Source organism: Aspergillus ochraceoroseus (genome assembly GCF_002846915.1).
Source record: "Aspergillus ochraceoroseus IBT 24754 chromosome Unknown P175scaffold_7, whole genome shotgun sequence".
NCBI lineage: Eukaryota > Fungi > Ascomycota > Eurotiomycetes > Eurotiales > Aspergillaceae > Aspergillus > Aspergillus ochraceoroseus.
Genome location: NW_024468482.1, coordinates 1,632,439 through 1,651,931, shown reverse-complemented (window position 1 = coordinate 1,651,931; position 19,493 = coordinate 1,632,439). Strand labels below are relative to the sequence as shown.

General features: G+C 54.0%; 5 protein-coding genes across 5 annotated transcripts; 1 reads left to right on the top strand and 4 right to left on the bottom strand.

The window, feature by feature from the left end:
* Nucleotides 1-429: 429 nt before the first annotated feature.
* P175DRAFT_0484695 (uncharacterized protein) lies at nucleotides 430-12,980 on the bottom strand (the record flags this gene model as incomplete). The annotated part of the gene is made up of 8 exons (XM_040895579.1): nucleotides 430-3,524; nucleotides 3,592-5,355; nucleotides 5,423-6,123; nucleotides 6,176-8,429; nucleotides 8,477-8,697; nucleotides 8,781-11,541; nucleotides 11,612-12,259; nucleotides 12,362-12,980. The coding sequence occupies 8 exons, from the start codon at nucleotides 12,978-12,980 to the stop codon at nucleotides 490-492; spliced, it is 12,003 nt and encodes a 4,000-aa protein (XP_040750354.1). The 3' UTR covers nucleotides 430-489.
* A 102-nt stretch (nucleotides 12,981-13,082) lies between these two features.
* P175DRAFT_0525698 (zinc-binding alcohol dehydrogenase family protein) lies at nucleotides 13,083-14,398 on the bottom strand (the record flags this gene model as incomplete). The annotated part of the gene is made up of 1 exon (XM_040899424.1): nucleotides 13,083-14,398. The coding sequence occupies one exon, from the start codon at nucleotides 14,396-14,398 to the stop codon at nucleotides 13,334-13,336; it is 1,065 nt and encodes a 354-aa protein (XP_040750353.1). The 3' UTR covers nucleotides 13,083-13,333.
* A 370-nt stretch (nucleotides 14,399-14,768) lies between these two features.
* Nucleotides 14,769-16,616, top strand: P175DRAFT_0442716 (putative MFS multidrug transporter; the record flags this gene model as incomplete). The annotated part of the gene is made up of 6 exons (XM_040894131.1): nucleotides 14,769-14,922; nucleotides 14,979-15,102; nucleotides 15,158-15,364; nucleotides 15,429-15,761; nucleotides 15,814-16,181; nucleotides 16,261-16,616. 6 exons carry the CDS (start codon nucleotides 14,769-14,771, stop codon nucleotides 16,614-16,616), a joined length of 1,542 nt encoding a protein of 513 aa, XP_040750352.1.
* Nucleotides 16,617-16,923: 307 nt separating this feature from the next.
* Nucleotides 16,924-17,941, bottom strand: P175DRAFT_0443198 (RTA1 domain-containing protein; the record flags this gene model as incomplete). Its single annotated transcript, XM_040894168.1, has 2 exons — nucleotides 16,924-17,543; nucleotides 17,650-17,941. 2 exons carry the CDS (start codon nucleotides 17,939-17,941, stop codon nucleotides 16,924-16,926), a joined length of 912 nt encoding a protein of 303 aa, XP_040750351.1.
* A 798-nt stretch (nucleotides 17,942-18,739) lies between these two features.
* P175DRAFT_0534740 (uncharacterized protein) lies at nucleotides 18,740-19,467 on the bottom strand (the record flags this gene model as incomplete). Its single annotated transcript, XM_040900165.1, has 4 exons — nucleotides 18,740-18,924; nucleotides 18,984-19,077; nucleotides 19,214-19,330; nucleotides 19,381-19,467. The coding sequence occupies 4 exons, from the start codon at nucleotides 19,465-19,467 to the stop codon at nucleotides 18,740-18,742; spliced, it is 483 nt and encodes a 160-aa protein (XP_040750350.1).
* Nucleotides 19,468-19,493: the final 26 nt, after the last annotated feature.

Sequence of the window (19,493 nt, the reverse complement as noted above, 5' to 3'; positions counted from 1 at the left end):
GATGTATTACGTTTCTTTCGCTTCATATATCCCTGATTCTATATCTGGGTTGATTTACCAGCTGGTCATTAGCGGGCGCCAGGGATCTTTGGGCGGCATTTCCATTCTTTTCGTCTTGGATATCCAGTGGACTTGTGACAAGTCACCAGCAGGACAGGTGCCGGCATTCATCCAGTCCAAGCAATGAATGCATCATGGATACCAGATCAGTCCTTGAATCTGACCAACTGCTCCATCACTCTCTTGGTTGTCCTCTTGCATTATTTAGTCTTTTTTGTTTTTTTTTTTTTTTTTTATCTTATGTCCTCGTTATGATTCCATTCTTGTTACTTCAGATATAGTGCATTGTATATAGTACGGAAGCGATGCATCATGATAGAATGAATGTGGTCAAGTATCCAGCTGGAAAGTATTTGTATACTTAAAAGTCTGCTATTTCCAATTCAACTCTTAATACTGACTACTCCCAAGTTAAAAAAGTAAAAAAGTCTACCGTCTCTGTACAATTGGCAGCGTACTCATCACCCCTGCCATGTCAAAATTCTGCGCCGCCAGCATATAAGGGAACCCGATTTTCTTTGCGCGGCCCACCCATTCCACGGCATGTTCTGTCTCTACCATGTCCAGCGTGAGGTCGGTGTTGTGCTGGTCCATGTATGCCTTCCACTGGCCCATGTGCACGCGCACATCGGAGCGGTGATGGATATAGTGGACGGGGGGGCTGCTGCTGCTGCTGCTGCTGGTGCTCGCACTGTCAATAAGCTGGTCGCGCAACACGGCAGCCAGATCCCCCAGCACAATCAGATCAATGTACCCGCGGATACTGTCGCGGGTGACATGCAGCCGCAGCGCGCGCACAACGCGCAGGAACTCGGCAAACACGGTCTCCGTGGCCACGCGCTGCACCGCGCCCACAGGCGCCGGACGGTGGAAGTACATGGGGATTCCAAACCGGGCCGCCGCCTTCTCCAGCAGCTTTTCCACCGCCCATTTCGAGGCCAGGTAGCCCTCGGTGCCGTCGACCGGCGGCGGGGCCACCGCGATCGTCTCCGGGTATTCATCGTCGGCCGCGTCGCGGTTGAACAGGTGGATCGCCGCCGAGGACATGAAGTGGATCGGGATCTGGCGCGGTGCCGCGAGCCCGACCAGCACCTGCGTGGCAAGCACGCTGGGCTGGCGCAGCACCTGGTAGTGGTCCCAGAGAGAGCGATTGGCCGCGCTGTGCAGGATCACGTCGACCTCGCCGGCGAGGAAGTTGAACTGCGCCGCGGACAGCCCGAGTCGCTCGTCGAGGAGATTGCCCGGGAACTGGACGATCTTGTCAGACACCACGGCCAGCTGGCGCGGACGCCACGATCCATCGCTGTTGCCGTTGCTGTTGTTGTTGTTGTTGTTGTTGTTGTTCTCCGTCGTCGCCCGCACCGCCACGAGATAGATCTTGGAAATGCGCTCGTCCGCCACCAGCTTCTCCAGGATGTATTTGCCCGAGTGGCCCGTGGCCCCCGTATACAGGATCCTGAGATCCGTGCCCTGGCGGCGGGCCTGGGAAAGGAGAGCGGCGGGGATGCTGGGCAGGGGCAGGTCCTCGGGGACAGCGGTCTCGGCCGCCCAGTCGAGCGGCTGCGCGGTGGCGGTTTGTTCGATCTGGCGCGCCATTTTGCGCACGGTATGCGCCTGGGCAAAGTCGATCATGGGTAGGGAGACGTGGAACGTGTCTTTGATGAGGTACTGCAGCGGGATCAACAGCAGCGAGTTGCCGCCGAGTTGGAAGAAGCTAAAGCTAGGACTGATTGATCCGCATTGAAGCAGGTCCCTTGACAGGACGACCTCCCAGATACGAACCAGCTCTGTTTCAAGTGGCGTGAGGTCCTGCGCGCTCTCTGTGCCGGCCGCTGCTGTGGCGCTGTCCTTTGGGAGCGGGATAGCTGCAATGGCCTGGCGGTCGGTCTTGTGGTGGCGCGTGAGCGGCATGCGGTCCAGCGGGATCATCATCGCGGGCACCATGTACTGAGGGAGCGGGAGCTGGCCGAGGATACGTTGCAGGTAGGTCTGCCGGGTTTCGTGGTTATTGTCGCCATGGAATCCACGCGAGAACACGACATGGGCGACGAGGAATTCAGCAGCCTGCTGGTTGTTGCCTCCCCCTCCACGCACTGAGACCACTGCTTCGTCGAGGGCTGGAGATGCTGTTTGCAAGATAGCATGCTCGATTTCGCCCAGGTCAATCCGCAGCCCGCGCAGCTTTACTTGCGTGCTGCTGTCCATGCGGCCGTCAAACAGAAGCGCTCCGTCCGCGCGCAGTCGGCCGCGGTCGCCCGTGCGATACATGCGGTTCCAGCCCTTTGCAACCCAGTCAGCCGGTGCAAAGGCATCGGGCAGGAATTGTTCCTGTGTCTGGTCTTCTAGATTCAGGTATCCTGCTGCAACGCCGGCGCCTCCAATGCAGATCTCCCCAGGGATATTCACCGGCAGCGGCTTTATATCCCTGTCGACAATGTAGACCGAGTAGTTCGGGAGAGACCACCCAGCCGGGATCACGTCTTCCGCAGTGCCTCCGTACGCGATCTCGGCCGCGTGCGATTGGACAGTGATTTCAGCCGGGCCGTAGGTGTTTATCAGACGCACATCCGGTCGTTGGAGCGCCTGGAACTCTTCCACCAAGCGCGGCTTCAATTCCTCGCCGAGGCTGAACGCGAACTTCCAGCGGGTGGCGGCTGTGAGGCTATCAACCCCGAAATGAAACCAGTAGGAATATTCAGACGGCGTGGCCAGGGTGTATGTGATGTGCTCCGCCTCGATCATCTTCGTGATTTCAACCGCATCCCCGCGTTTCGATTGCGGCACGATATACAGCGTGCCGCCGTTGGCCAGCGCCACAAAGATCTGATTGATCGACAGGTCAAACGTCAATGCACTCTGCTGCAGGACCGTCTCGGCGCCGAGACTGAACCGTTTCGTCGTCATCTCGACCACGTTGCGGATGTTCGCATGCCGCAGGATAACCCCCTTGGGAACCCCCGTCGAGCCACTCGTATACAAGATCACGGCGTTGCCGTCGGGGGCGGCCTGGTTCGGGACGACGCGCGGGCTTTCGCCGCCCTCAATCGTCGAGACATTGATCAGCTTCACCTGCGGCGAGGAAGCTAGGGCCGATGCGTATTTTGCCGTTGTGGCATGCGAGAGGATCACCTTGGGCTGGCAGTCTTGTATGATCGCCGCCAACCGTGGCATGGGGCTCCGGAGGTCTAGTGGGACATACACGGCGCCGACTCGCAGGATCGCCAGCAGCGAGCTGATGGTCGTCGTCGCAGTCGGATGCTGGAAAACCGCCACGCGGTCCCCGGCGACGATGCCCCCGGCATCTAGTAAAGCGCCCGCGATCCTGTGAGCCTCGGTCATCATATCCTGGTATGTGATTTGGTTTCCCTCGCCATCCTTGACGGCGACAGTGCTGCCATGCGTTTGGGCAATTTCCTCCACGCGCTGCGACAGCGTTGGGGCCCAATCCGACGGCAAAGAAGGTCCTGTTTTTGCAACGTTAGCATCTAAATAGAGTAGGGGGGAAATGGATTTTTTTTTTTTTTTCCCGACCTCGTCCAATATCAATAGCAGTTTGGATTTCGGATTCGTTGAAGAGAGGGGGCTCGTTTAAGTGTAAAGCTGGGTTTCGCGAAAAAGACTCAAGCAGAGTAAGATAGACCTTCATCAGGGTTTCCACCTCGGTCTGTCCGTACAGGTAGTCCTGCGTGCTCATCGTGATGAAGGCACTCCCTTCCGTATTCTCCATGATATCCAGGTTGATATCGTACGCGTTCTTCCCGTATGACCAGTCTAGTCTTTGCACTTCGACGTTCCCCAGCGTTAAGCGCTCCTGGATGCCCGGTCGATAGTCCATGAAGACCTGGAAAATCGGGAACTGCGTGGCCGATCTCTCCACGGGCAGCTGGTCCAGGAGCACATTGAATGGCAGTTTGGAATGGTCGAGCCCGGCATACGCGGTGCGGCGGGCATCCTTGACGGCTTCACTGAATGTTTGGGATAGGTGGGACTTGAATCTCAGCGGCAGGAGATTGACGAGGATCCCCATCGTGCGTTGCAGGTCGGCATCGCTCCGGTTGGAATCGGCAATTCCGATGCACAGGTCCTCGATGTCCAGGAACCGGAATAGCAGAGTCTGGAAGACCGTGAGGTAGAAGTGGAAGGCCGTGGCCTGGAAATTGCGACTTCGGCGCTTGATGCGCGCCACCAACACGGGGTCGACTCTGACGCTGGTAGACGAGAGCGCGTACGTCCTCAGCGGTGCGCGGACCCGTACCTTGGACAAGGGCAGCAAAGGAAGCACGGGTGGAATATCGGCCAACTGCTTCCGCCAGTAAGCCATCTCGCGGGCCATCTTCCCCGCCTCCACGGCTTCGCGGAGCTCGCGTGAATAGTCGGCGTATTGGATAGGCTCGGGGACCTGTTCTCCGCCTCCAATACGCATCAGTTCCTGTAGGAACCCGGTGAAACCGGCCCCGTCCATAGCAATGTGGTGGTACCCGACAATCAAGTAGCTCAATCGAGGGCCCATTTCCAGCAGGACAATCCGCATTGTCCTCCCTGATTCGAGGTCATACTCGTGCTGGTGCAGCTGGTGGTATTCCGCCTTCACCTCGTCCTCGGAACTGATTGGCCGGCGTTCCAGATATAGCGGCGAGGTCTCCAAAATACCTTGAACCGGCTGGTTGTCCTTTTCGAAGAAGCAGGTTCTGAGCCCCTGATGCAGACGGGCCGCTGCTTGGACGGCCTTTGCCAGTTCTGCTGGGTGCGCGTCCCCTTTAAGGCTGTGAGAAAAGGTAATGTTGAACGCCGTGGGATCTTCCACGGACCGCCGCAAGAACCAGAAACGGGACTGAGCATAGGACATGGGTTCGGTTTTTACGATCACTGGTTTGAACCCGTCCTGGAAATCATCCAGCAAGGAGCTGGCTGTGGGGGAGCTCCCTTGCTGCTCGCTGTCACTTGATGGCGTGTCAATAGATGCAACGCTTGAAGCGGGATCCGATATTAGCTCCGTTTCCTGCGGAAGAAAGCTAGAATTATTCGCCTTTGCAGCAGGTTCATCGTGGTGATCCAAGTTGACCTGGGGTATCAACCCGCGCCCTATGTTTGCCAAAGCATCATCGACCAGATCAACCACAGAGGCGCCGCCTAACATGCGCAGGACGGGAATGTCGACACCAAGCTGTTTAGTGAACCATGCCCGAGCCTCCACTGCTACCAGGGAGTCGACACCAAGCTCAACAAGGGCGGCGTTATCGTCCATGTCTTCTTCATGTAACTGCAGGAGAACCATCAAACGTGCCGAAAAGCATTCTGCGGGTCTCGTTAGACTTGGACTGACCGGGAAAGCGGGTGAGGGAAAAAAAAAAACAAAAAATACCTTGAATGATTTCTCGGGCTTGAGCTCTAGTTGTGGCATCCATCAGCTGGACCTTGACCGGGGCCATGGAGTGTTTGGTTCCCGAGTCGGTCTTGAACTCATCCTCCGTGCGCCAGAAGTGCGAGAACTTAGGGTTTGCGCGCCAGGACACCCGGTCGTCTACTACGGGGTCAATCATGCGCAGCCCTGTGACAATCTCAGGGTTGTGTCCGGACTCTGGATGACTAGCCAACACGGCTTCTCCGAACATTTGGTGGAAATCCGACGTGGAGAGTGGGTAGGCTCCGTAGGCTGCCAGGTCGGCGGCCTTGATCTGTCCCGCGCGAGTGATATATCCGGCACCGATAATGGCACCAATATCCATGACGGCTGCAGAAAGTCCGCGCTGGCGCCTCTGAGCAACCAGGGATGCCATGAAGGCATTCGCGGCGGTGTAGCTGCTCTGGCCACTGTTTCCGACAATTAACCCCAGAGACGAAAAGAGAATGAAAAAGTCCAGCTGTTGGTCTGCAAACAGGTCATTGAGGTACTGGCTGCCGTCGACTTTCGGCCGCAGCACGGGCAGTAGATCGTCAAGCTTCATGTTGGAAAACATGATGTCTTGTAGCACCATGGCGGCGTTTGCGACACCCGCGATGGGGGGCATGGTCTGTAAGATATCTTCGTGGGTCTTGTATACAGACAATTTATCTGTGACGTCCCTGGTCATCGTTAGGTCCGGCGCTCCTGCTGACGAGGACATATTGGACTTACATTGAACAGACCTTGATGTTCGCGCCTGCACTGCTCAGCGTGTCTAACCAGCCTTGATCAACGCGGGGATTACGGCTGCTGAGCACCAGGTGTCTTGCTCCGTGGGCGACCAACCACTCGCACAGCGATTGGCCCAAGTCGGCAGTGAGCCCAATGAGCCAGTAGGTCTTCTCCGGGGAGAAGGAAACCTTGCTGCCCACTGGCTCAATTTCTACGGGAACATGGGTGTCTGCGAGCCAGTCGATCAGTTGGAGTGGTTCCAATTTAGCACCCTGAGTTAGCTCCTTCAGGGAGCAGATGCTGATGCTCCCGAGCTGATCCTCTGTGGAGGATGAATCTTGCATCTCTGCAGAAGCCTTTGCTAGAACATCTTGGATCATCAGATTGCTGAAATCACCAGTGAACTGACGGTTGGAGGCATCAGGGGAGAGAAGCGTCGTGGTGGTCAAGACTGTGCAGAATGAAGGGAGGCTGCCCACTAATAGTCTATGCACACTGTCCTCAAGAGGGTCTTGGGAGAGATCGAGCAATGCGACGACACCCGAAGTGAGTTTGCCCTTTACCGTATTGTGGAATTCGAATGGGTGAATGAAGATCGATCCCGAATCCTCAATGTTCGGATCGCTGGTGATAGTCTGAGCGCGGATACCAAGCCGAGTTGCGCGATGCTGGAGCAGTTGCAACGGACCTTTCTCGACATCGCGAGTCAAGATTGTAGCAGCCCTAGTGGTAGCCTTGGAAAGGGCTTGGTGTATTATCAGCTCCCACGCGGCGAGAAGAAGGTAGCGCTTCTCATCGCCCTTCGGCACGTTGATGCGCACCATATGTTCCTTGGGAACGTCAATGGTGGATGAGTTGGAGTCGGACACAGCCAAAACAGTGTCTCCTCCGGCTACTGTCCGTCCGATTGACAAGAAAAGGAATGCCCCGTCTGCGACTTGCATGGCAGATAGGACCGAGTACAGAACCCGGATCGAAACCATTCCGGCACGAGTGCTCTGCGCGGAAAGGCGATCTTCTACAAGTTTGAATGTCTTCGGAGCCCCAGAATGGGAGATGGAAATTCTGCCTGCCTCTCGCTCCTGTTCGTGCGAGATCTGCCGCCGCTGGGAATTGTAGCGGTCGTTTTGCGCAGAGTGTTCGTACATACGAGGTATAAGAATCTTCGAGTTGGCGGCACGGAATTCAGGCTCCGTAGTCCACAGAATCTCGTGAGAGAGCGGTCCAGAGCTCTCCCAGAGATCGGTAACGCGCAGTCGCAAGAGCATCTCACTGAGATAGCCGACGTCAAGGTCCCAGTCCTCCTCGATGTCCAGGAACTGCAGTCGCAATTCATGCATCTCACAACTCAAGGATCGTCCAAGGCCCACGGTCATATTGGCGTACGGCTCTGCCCTCTTGCACCCTTTCGTTACCCACACCACATTTCGCGCATTTTGGAAAAGGGTTTTCAAAGCCTGGAGCTTCAGAGCCGTCATGTCCTGGAATATCGGCTCGTCTATGTCGACGAGGACGAGGACTGTGCTCGGGATCTCAACGTACGAATCATGTTGCAGATCCTCTAAGCTCTCGAAGACTGCGATGGTGCCAAATCGTGGCCGCAGCACCGGCATAACGCCGGTGGCCAACTTCGAGGACTCCAAGGTGCTGCCGCCAATAATGAGCAGATCCCCAAGGTCTTTGTCCGTCCCTGCGGAGAACAACGGCTGCCGCAGGAATGCAATGCCATCGTCCACAGCTTGTGCCACAGAAACAGAGAACGGATAAGGCAGGCTATCTGGACACAGGGCAATCGTATCGATTCCAGAATATCCGGTTTTCTGTAGCAGGGAGTTCCATTGGGCCGGTGGCAGGGTTGGTGTCCATTGGCGACGCCCTTCGCCCTGCCACCAGCCCGGTAAACCGCCCATAATGAAGCCCATACGGCTTGGCCTCTGGTCGGTGATTTCTAGGAGTACTAGATAGCCTCCCGGCCGTAATAGTGCGCGGACGTGATGTAGCGCCTGACTGATATCCTTGGTAGCATGAAGCACATTCGATGCAACCACAAGGTCGAAGGAATGCGCTTCGAGACTTTGATTCCCGGGCTCTTTCTCCATGTCAAATGGCTTGAAAACCATCTTGTGAGCATGATCCTTGAATCGTTCCTGTGCCTTTTCGAAGAATGCAGTTGACACATCGGTATAGGTATACGATCGGAATGACTGGCCCAGGTGCTCAAGCACCGTTTTTGTTGCTCCGCCGGTTCCAGCTCCTGTTCATTCTTTAGCAATACCCGCGTATAGGGTCAGTTCGTCTTACCGATCTCAATTATGTTCATATGCGGGTACCGGTGCGAAATTTGCTTGATCAAACGACCGGCCCACGTATTCGCCAGTTGGAAACCGAGACCCTCAGTGTAGAAATCATCTAACATGTTATCCTTCGTGAGATGCTCCAGCGGGTTAGACTGTCCCCTCACAACCGAAGGGTAGGCCTCTCCAACGGACCGCATAATTTTGAGGTCGATAGAATCTGGGTATCTGTAAGTGTAAAGGCATTATCAGCTTGCGCCATGTCATTGTTTTCCGTTTCCGTTACTGGGAGCTTTATGTATGGAACTCACCGTTCCAAAGTGGGAATAATATCGTGCTCTGTGTCGTTTGCCCATTCTGCCTTTGCGTACGTACAATTTCCACTAGCCACGCCGGAGACCAGGCTTTTAGCAAAGGCCATAAGGCGCTGATGATGGGGGGCAGCGGCACTCTCTTCTGCAGGGGTGATCTCCTCGCGCAGTCTTTTCAGATAGAAGTGGGCCACGCGTTCGCAGGCATAGGCATGTTCAAGTTCTTCTGGCGTCGCACGGTGACCTAATACCGCTGTTGGACCATGAGGCTCGGCAAGATTCCAGACTTCCTCGGAAAATATGTTACGGTCATCGGCGCGAGTGGCCCTGGTAAAAGGGACTGACGAGACTCCCTCAACTTGCAGCAGCCCTTGACGTCCGTCAGCGGAGAAGATAACGACGTCTCCTGCGGTTCCTTTCGATGAGGACTCTGCTAGAATAGCATCAAAGGACAGGTCAACCCCGAGGTCGTCCGGCCTAGGGCAGTGATATGGATTGATCCGTATGCCTCGGATAGAGGTTGGCACATGAAGACTCCAGAGCCCGCCATCTCCGGGATAGCTCACGGCGGCAAATAAGGCCTGGAACGCCATGTCAAGCATTGCCGGGTGGACTAACAGGTCGCATGTTGGGGCTTCAAATGTACCCGAGGAGTAGTTTAATTTTCTCTCCAGGTGGGTTATGGACTGAAATGGGCCTGTATATCCATACCCAAGCTCCGATAAGGCGGCATAAAATTCATCAGCGTCTATCCGCACCATATTAGGGGGATATGCGCCCCGAACTGGAAGCATGCTGATGGTGGGAGCCCCGAGGAGTAAGGAGATTGATCCACTAGCCACCGGGGCCAATTTCTCGGACTCTGGGGCCAGGGGCGAGTGAAGAGACCAATCTGCCGTGAATCTTTCTCCCGGGCTGGCACCACGACGATGCATGTTTAAAAGCGTCAAGACAACCTCCACGCTGGTGGTCTCACTCTGAAACGAGATAGACCGATGAATCACGAGATCTGTGACTTCAATCAGCCGTACGGGCTGCTCGCCCACCTGCAACAAGGCCGCTTCCCATGCCATGGCGGCCGACGCAGCAGCAGGAAAGACAGCTTGGCCCTGAAGCTGATGATGCAACAACCAAGGAAGTTCCTTGGGGGTGAGGAAGTTGCGCCACTTGATCTCTGACTCCGTCGTATCGCCATATGGGACCCCGAGCAGAGGGTGAACAGGGCCTGAGCGGTAACGCTGTGCTTTCTCGGTACGGGACTCGAACCAGTAGGATCTTTCATGATCCCAGGGGTAAGTAGGCAAGTCTTTCACAAATACTGGCTGCGCCTCGCAAGGGAAGAAATGCTGGTTGTAAGGTGCAAACTGGACGGTGTTGCGCTCGCAGTGAGTCCAAACAAATCCCAACGCTCCGGAAAAGACCTCGAGATCGTGTTTACCGCGACTCAACACGCCGGTATAAGGAATCTCGTTACCATATGTATCCTGGATGGTCTGCATTGCAGGGGCTTGCAGCGCCGGATGTGGGCCGATTTCCAAAGCCAGATCGAGTGACTCCTGCATGGCCAGGGCGCTCTCGACAGCGCTCGAAAAGAGCACAGCCTGAGTCATATTCGACACCCAATACGCCGCTGAGAGGTCTGGCGAGTTAGTCATACGCTTGCCGCCATAGACACTCGATAGCCATATTGGTGCTGTGGCGCCAGGCGTCAGGGGCTGGATATTACATGCTTGCAGTGCTGCGAGGTAGGGTTCGGCACAGGGCTGCATGTGGTGCGAATGATAGGCCGTGTCTACCTTAAGGACTCTGGCAAATTTCTTCTCCTCATCAAAGACAAGCTTTGCTCCATCAATGGCTTCCTTGTCCCCAGATAATGTGATACTGGTGGATGAATTGCACGCGGCGATGGATAGCCGGCCTTCAAAATCGGGTACGGCGCAGAGCTCTCGGGCATCGTCCATGGACGTTCCCACAGCCATCATACTTCCCAACTGCCCATCTGCACCTCTTGCTAACTTGGCACAAACACCACGGTAATAGGCAATGCGAATTGCATCCGACGCCGTGAGAAGCTTGGCTGCATAGGCCGCTGCAATTTCACCAGAGGAATGCCCAACGACGGCATGGAATCTCACTCCGGCTGCTTCGAGCATATCAACGAGCAATATCTGCACGGCAGTGCACAAAGGCTGCGAGATGGAAGCTTCGCCAATCCGGCTGGTATCCGTATCCTTGGATAATTCTTCCTCGATTGTCCAAGGCGGCCTGTCAGAAGCAGCGAGTTGAGACAAAGAGTCATCCAGTTTGCGCACGATTTCCCGGGCTACTGATGATATGCGCAGGATCTCTCGGCCCATTCCAGCCCACTGAGCTCCCTGCCCTGTAAATACACCCAAGATCTGGGCATTATGCTTCGCCAGGGACTTAACACCAGCCTGGACTTTACCTTGGTCTTGTGTGGCGCTCAGTTTTTCGGTCAGTTTGGACAGCAGATCATCAACTGTCAGGGCTGTGATAACGGTTCGAACTGGTAGTGTGGACCGTCTGTACTGCAAACTCCAAGAGACATCTCTCAAGCAGACGGTCTTATTTGCTTTCAAATACTCCGAGAAGCGCTCGAGTGTCGATATCAGGGTTCGTTCGGACTGCGCTGAAAATACAAATGGAGTTGTCACCGGTGGAGGACTTTGACTGTCGTCGTTCCTGCGCCGTGCTCCCTGATAACTCTCAAGAATTGCGTGTCCATTACTGCCACCGAAGCCTAAAATGGAACCATAGTTGTTAAGATTGTTGTTCTGATGCACCTATCAAAGGCCGCGCTTAGAACTCACCAAAGCTATTTACACTGGCTCGCCGCGGGAGAGCATCTGGTAGGGCCGGCCAGGGGGTCAGGGCTGTGGGTAGCTGGAGATGTTTCGCAAACGGCGCCACTGCTGGGCTGAGGCGATTAAACAGCAGATTGGGGGGGATAAGCCCATTCTGCAGGACAAGTGAGGCCTTGAGAACGCCTGCTAGCCCGGCGGCACCCTCGGTGTGGCCGATGACAGTCTTAATCGAGCCAATATAAATGGTATCTTCAGGGCCCAAGAGGTCACCATTCGTGAAGAAGGCGTTATGAACCGCTTCGGCCTCCCTGGGATCGCCCACCATAGTTCCGGTACCATGGGCCTCGAAATACTGAGGCCGATCTTCCCGCTTAGAGAGGTCGAGTCCGGCGCGTTCATATGTCTGTCGAATCAACTCTGCCTGTGCTGTGCTACTGGGCATCGTGATACCGCGGGTGCGCCCATCCTGGTTCACGCTGGTCTCGCGAATCACGCATTCAATGTAATCGCCATCAGCTTCTGCGGCACTCAATGTTTTCAAAATCACGGCGCCGACTCCTTCGCCCCGTGCATATCCATTTGCATCGACATCCCACATTTTTGCCCTTCCGTCGGCAGCAATCATGTTCAGATTACTCAACACAACATAGTTGTCTACACAAATAGTGAATCAGCTCCAGAAAAGGAAGGGTGGTATTATGATCAAACAACACCCGGTAGGGGAAGAAGGGGCCATACGAGGGCCAATGATTATACTTGTTCCACAGGCAACGGCAACCTGTGAATCGCCATTGCGTAAGGATTGGATGGCGAGATGGATGGCCATCATACTGGAAGAACAAGCGGTGTCAATCGTCATGGATGGGCCATGCCAGTCAAAGAAATACGAGATTCGATTGGAATGAATACTCCGCGCTGTTCCTGTACCGGCATACGTAGGAGTGCAGTCTACATCTTTCTGTATCACATCAGCATAGTCACAACCCATCATGCCTACATAGACTGCTGTGGATGAGCCCTGGAGTCCCTCGATTGTCAGGCCAGCTGACTCCAGGCCCTCATAAACGGTTTCCAGCAACAGCCGCTGTTGCGGATCGATCGCGTCGGCCTCGCCCGGCTGGATATTGAAAAAGTGTGGATCAAACTTGCGAATGTCCTCCTTCAGGAAGTGGGTATACTTGGTTGTGCTACTACCATGACGCGGGCCATCCCCAGAGTGATAGCCCTCCCAGTTGAATCGATCCCGGGGGATTTCACTCAGACAGTCCTTGGGCTCTCGCAAGAGATCCCAAAGCTTGGAAGGGCTGCTTGCGTTGCCTGGAAAGCGACAGCCGCTACCAATAATGGCGATTGGCTCATTCTGTTGTCGTTTCATGGTTGCTTGGTCTGCGTTCTCGAGATATCAAAAGTAATGAATGTAGAAAAACAATATGGCTCCGATGGCCCTCGCAGTAGCAATCTATCCACTGTATTTGTACTCTTTCTAGACTACATCGGTGATGAGACTTGCTACAGAATTGGCAACATATTCCCTTGAGGGCCACCGACTCTACTTGCTATCCTCGTGAATATTGCACGCCCCGAGAGCACCGATACTAGGGGACATGTTAGATTGCATCTACGCAGCCTATGGGCTATTCAAGTCAGCTCCAATGAGAGACCGCTGTAGGATTTCAGCCCCCAACCAACTATCAACCCCATGGCATTTGTTGCGCAGTTATCGGGTCCTTAGGGGATTCGACAGACAAGCTTGGCCCCCGAAACACGTTTCTCCTGCATCTGGCCCACCGCAGCTATGATGCCGGGGAAGCCATCCGACGAGACGCTGACAGGATGGGGACGAAGCTGCCCTTGCTCCAAGAGCTTCTGCGCCTCTTGATAGAAATGCTTCGCGAAGGCTCTCAGTGCAGGGTCTGCTGGACGCCCAAACGGGCTGGGCCAGTTCACATCACGGCCGAACAAAGCTGGCTGGAACACCCAGTCGGCCTTGACAGTAGGACGCGTGGCGGCTATCCGGGATGAATACGGGTGCAATGCCGTATAACGACCGCCTGCACGCCCAATGGCCGCGTAGCAGAGCTCCATGGATGCGGTCTCTGAGATACAGTCCATCACGTAGCGAAGGCCATTCCGCGTGTAGGCCCGGATATCGATCGCGCAGCTGGGGGACCGATAGTCGAACACGGCCTCGGCTCCACCCTTGCGCACTAGATCGAAGTTGCTGGGTGAGCACGTTGCAATTGGTCGGTGGCCTGCATGGCGTAGAAGTTGAATTGCCAGGGTCCCTGTCGCGGTGCTCCCCCCGTTCACTAACACTGGATGGCCGCCCACGCCGTCAGAGACATTTTTATCCAGCGTCAGCGATCGGAGGGCCAACCCAGCAGTGCCGACGCCCAGGGGCAGACTGGCCGCCGATTCAATCGGTAGGTCGGCGGGGATTTTCATCGTCAGATCGGCGGCGGCGACTACATATTGTGCAAAGGCACCATCGGCAGGTCGGACAGGATTCATGCCATGCACCGTCGCACCGACTCGGTCACCCGTTTGGAGCCCACAGTCTACCTCCTTCCCAACAGCAACAACGGTTCCGGCGACATCAAATCCCGCTGCAGTGCCGTCGAAGGCGAAATTCCGGATACTGTTGGCATCAACGGGGTTGATCGCGACTGCCTCGCTGCGAATGAGCACAGCGTCTGGCTCTACCTCTGGTATCGGGGCGTGTTCATTGATGGTGTATTGATTGTTGCGCGCCACAATCACGGTCTGGTAGTGCTGTAATTTGTGAGTCTCCATTTCTGAGGCAGATGAAATCTAGGAAATGATGGTTGGAACCTGCAGTGACAGGACGAGGGACGAGTGGTGGCTGCTTGTAAAATCCCCTTTACCAGCCGCCTCCGACTCCGGCGGCGATACGAGTCGGAGCCATCGCACCTGGGCACGACTGGGGAATGATTGAAATTAAGCCGTCATGGCTGACGGTGGACTGTTCATTCCTGTTGGCTGGCGAAGCTATTGCATTGTTTTCTCTGCCCCGGCGCAAGCATGAGCACTTCAGAGGAGACACCCCTCGCGGATCAAGACCAGAAACTCAGCTCTCTTCGCATTAATATCATTGTGTGCGGGTTGGTAGCATGGTCCTGTAACGTTTATGGCCGTTAACTGAATGATTTCCCGTAACCCTAGGCTATGGATCTCGCTGTTCCTTGCTGCCCTTGACAGCACCATCATTTCTACTGCACTCTTCTCAATATCCCATAGTCTCCATGGCAGTAGTGAGTCCGGTTGGGTGATAACATCCTATCTTCTCACATACAATGGTAGGAGTCATCTCCAAGTCACCGGTGTGGGCTTGTCTTCTCACTATCAGTTCTAGCGTTTGTCCTTATTCTAGCGAAGCTGAGTGATATTGTGGGCTTAAAGCACCTCATCCTCCTTTCGAATGCCATTTTCCTTGTCTTTTCAATTGCGTGCAGCGTTTCTCAGTCCATGCAGCAACTGTAGGCCTCTGTCTGTTGGCCATCGTCGCCTTGCATAGTGCTCTGACTCGAGTAGGATTGTCTTTCGGGCATTTCAAGGAATCGGCGCCTCCGGTCTGTACTGTCTGGTATTCATCGCCATCCTACAGCTGATCTCTCTTGAGAAGTCGGGGTTTTACTCCGGTATTATCAGTTCCGTATTTGCCCTATCCAACCTGCTGGGGCCGCTGTCTGGCGGCTTGATCGTGGACCATACAACCTGGAGATGGATCTTCTACCTCAAGTACGTATACCTCACAATATTTTAAACGGGACGTACCACGGCTACTGACAGAAATCTCTTCTAGTATTCCATTATCCGCAATTTCAATCTTGATTCTTGGTTTTGCAATGCCAGCGCCGCGAGACAGCCAGGGCAGTGAAAAAAGGATGGCAAACTTCGATATCCCGGGGGCGATTCTCTCCGTCTGCTGGCTCGTCCCGTTGCTGTTTGCCCTAGAGGAAGGCGGATCTCAATATTCCTGGCACAGCAGTGTGATTATTGGAACCTTGACCGGTGGCATTGTCGCTCTCATCACTTTTCTTGTGTATGAAGCCTGGCTGCATAGGAAGCACGCAGCGAGAGAACCAATATTCCCCATTGTGTTCCTTCGGGATTCCCTGCAAGCCCTCTTATTACTGTGAGTATCCAGTCCCTCGGTGATGGACGGACGCGCTTTCTCACCGGTCAAGAAACATTTTTCTAGCAGGGTTTGCCTTTTACACGGCGATCATTATTCTCCCACAACGCTTCCAGGCCGTCAATGGCCTTAGTGCTGCTAGAGCCGGGGTGCTCCTCCTCGCTATGACACTGTGTCTCCCGCTATTCTCATTGATCGCGGGATTTGTGCTCGGGAAACGACCGCAATGGACAATGTTCGTCCTGGGGTTGGGCAATATTTTCATACTGGCGGCCACTGCCTGCCTGAGCTGTTTGTCTATCAATCCAAGCGTCTCTGATGCGCAGTACGGGTTCCAAGTGATTATGGGAGCTGGCCTTGGAATCACCTCCACGGCGCAGTATTTCGCTCTCAAGATAATATTCCACCCGCGTGATACCGGTGAGTGCAGTCTCTCTTTTAACAGGTTATGATGTCTTTCCCTTGAATACAGTGCTCACACAAAAACCATCCAATCAAGCGGCCGCCACAGGTTCTATGAATATGCTACGTGCGCTAGGGGGCTGCGTTGGACTAGCTATCAACACGGCCATGCTCAGTGCTCGTCTTTCAGCAGAACTCCCCTCGTCGCTAACCGCCGAGGAGGTAATGCAAGATCGGGCATCCTGGGACCAACCAGGGAGCGGTCTGAGCACTACCGACCAAGACTTCATTCGTCGCATTTATGGCAGGGGATACAATAGTGGTTTTGCTGTTATGATTGCTTTTGCCGGGGCGAATGTCCTCGTCGCGGGACTGTTGGTAGTGGTAAACAAGCGACGCGGAGGGATAGAGAAATTACTCGCCGAGGCTCAAAGTCATCAAATAGCACAGTAGGCATATTTGCGGGTTGTTTCATAGTTGGGGGGCGAGTCATACATAAACCAGTCTTTTCCGGGGCTTTCTTAGTACTTGTAGATAGCAGACTCATGTAAGGTGAGATCCGCCGTGGAACGGGCCCAGTGCGTCAGACGATCTTTGGCACATGAAACTAACTCAGTGGCTTGCTTAAAGGACCCGGATATCATACGCGCAGTGCATGTATTGCCTATGTTTTCCCTATCAGGTGTGGTGTTGACGAAATCTAGACTGTAGTGCGCCATACAAAATCCCCCCCCCTCAATATCCCGTTCGTCCATCATCATCACAGCTGGAAATAGCGCTCCAGCTTATGCTTCCTCGGCCTCTCCCCCTCCTGTTGCGAAAGCTCAAGCTCCTCCTGCTCGTCCCTCTCCCTCCTCCCCGCCTGTAGCCCAAACTGAGCTCCTGGGTTGAAGAAGACAAAAATACCCATCGACAAGACCATCGGCAGCCCATCCAAGGCGAGCACATATTTCTCATGAGTAATGAGGTACCCTCGCCACCCCTCGGTAAGTTCAATTGACCGGTACACGTTACGCATGATCATCATTGATGTCGCGAAAACGGTAGCGGCCGCGACGTAGAAGAGGGGCCGGTTCACGCGAAGCTCGTGAGAGCCCCGGTATAGAACGAACCCAAGAAGTAATGAGAAGACGACCGCTGCGGCCAACTGCGCGATGATCCCTACAACCATTGTGATGGTGCCCGGCTGCGTTGACTTCCCCTCAGTATATGCGCTCCCGGCCAGCCCACCACCCGTTGCTTGAGTGGTGAGGCAGATCACATCGATGCAGAAACAGACGAACAGGTAGGTTTTCGGGGGGAAGGGGGAGACATGTCGACCGATATTCTGAATCAGAACCCACAGCGTGACGTAAATGCCGGCCTGGGTCCAGGAGGGTCCTGTTTCGAGATGTGTTGCGCACGTTAGCCCGCCTATGTATGAATGGTGAGCACCCAGGGAGTTGTTGTGTTCATGTGTTCGTCCTGTCGGTTGGGAGAGCCATACCCATGATGAGAGTCGCGGTCTGCATGAGAAAACACGGCCGCGAGTACGGGCAATGGTAGCTAACGGTCCTCCCGACCCAACCGATGATCTCCAGAATAGCCCCAACAATGAAGAAGAAGGTCCAGAAAGCCCGGGTCCGTAGCATGTGGAAGAGCTGGGCCGCTGCTATTAACGAAAACAGCACTGTAAATGTGATCCCCCAGGCTAGGCTCGGACGGTAGCCATAGCTGCCGGGGTTGACTGTGGGATCATATTCCGCACAAGCAGGCGTGTCGGGGAGTTGGGTCGACATGGTAAACAGCTTGCTTCTTTGTTTTATCTATTTCATGAAATGGTTTCATGAGGCTTATGGGGAATATCGCTTGGTATTTCAACTCCTCTCTCTATAAGGCAGCCGGCGTCAAGTCCTGGAACGAACCCCAATCACGGCAGATTTCAGGGCTCACTCCTGTCGTTCTGAACAACGTATCGAATCCTTCCTACAGGTCAATAATACCTGGCTAAGGGTGATGTTCTGAATGTTGGTCTTGTATATAGACTTTACGTTCTTGCCCTAGTTGATAAGATCGGATTGGCTCCTGTAGAACGATTCTATTCACTATAGTTCCCTAGCAGTTATCATGTATAGTTACTATGGTATACTATTCAACCGTAATCCTGGTATATAAATAGATTCATCCTTCAACTAATCGTAGACAATACGAGACGCCAAAGACTGGTCTGACAGGTGTCGCAGCTGCCTGAACAGACAGATATACGTCATGCAATTCGAGCCAACCAGCCCATGATATGATGATCCTTTTAGTCTCATTGGAAGAAGCTTGTTTGGATTTCATCTTCGTCTTACATATATCTCATCTCTTAATCTTGTACTCCCCTTGCCTGGACAACCCAGCCCTTCCGTCAGTCCTTATATCAGCCATATCTTTGAGCATTACTTCGAAATAAGTAGCTTGTTGAAATTCATCTACTCCGGTGCTTTGTACTTCTATAATCTGGCAGTTCTTTGTCCTGACTTTTAGTGTAATGAAGGAGACTATGGTTTAGCCCTTGGTTCCCCGGACAAATCCCACGCCAGCACGTAGTAGGGTTACCGATCCTTCTTCGTTCTTTTGACTTTGAACAAGCAGCCTAGACACATCTTCGCCAGAATATGACATTCGAAAGTTAGTTTCAGGTTTATGTGCGCAATTGTGCTCATCAGACCCGCTGCCCCCTGTTCATTAACTGCTGGGCGCATAGCCCAACTCTCTAACAATTGGGCAAGTTCATTCACTACGATTCAGATACTCTGAGTCCAACGAAGAATACAGTCTGGACGCATTATCACCAACACGCCAATTGCTGGATGTAGTAATTCTCTGCACATCTTGGAATCGAGATACTGAATGACAGCCCCAGAAACCCCCCTATGGGCCAAAGCTGAAACTATACCGTCGAGAGCGTCTCTATGGAACGCTTCCTCGTATACTCCGTACTCCCCCCCCCCCCCCATATCATAGTCGTATGATGAAAGCATCATATGCTGGTTAATATATGTTCTATTCGGTAGTCTTCAGCATACCGTATGCATGGGGCCAGAATTGAAGCCCACCACATGGAAGGGATTCACGTCCCCCGATTTCAATCGAACGGATCTAGTCAGCCATAAGAGCTGCAGGTTGGTTTCCATTGGTTCTTCCTATTAGTGACGCTTCAGACAGAGCAGGGCAGCGATCTCCTATCCCCTACAGCTGTGATAACGGGCCGTTTGTCATGGTTCTCTGAGTCTCTACTACCAACAATCATCAAGGGAGAGGTATGCAGGTAATTGGTCATTTTGTTTCGATCAAGTGCTCGCTGCC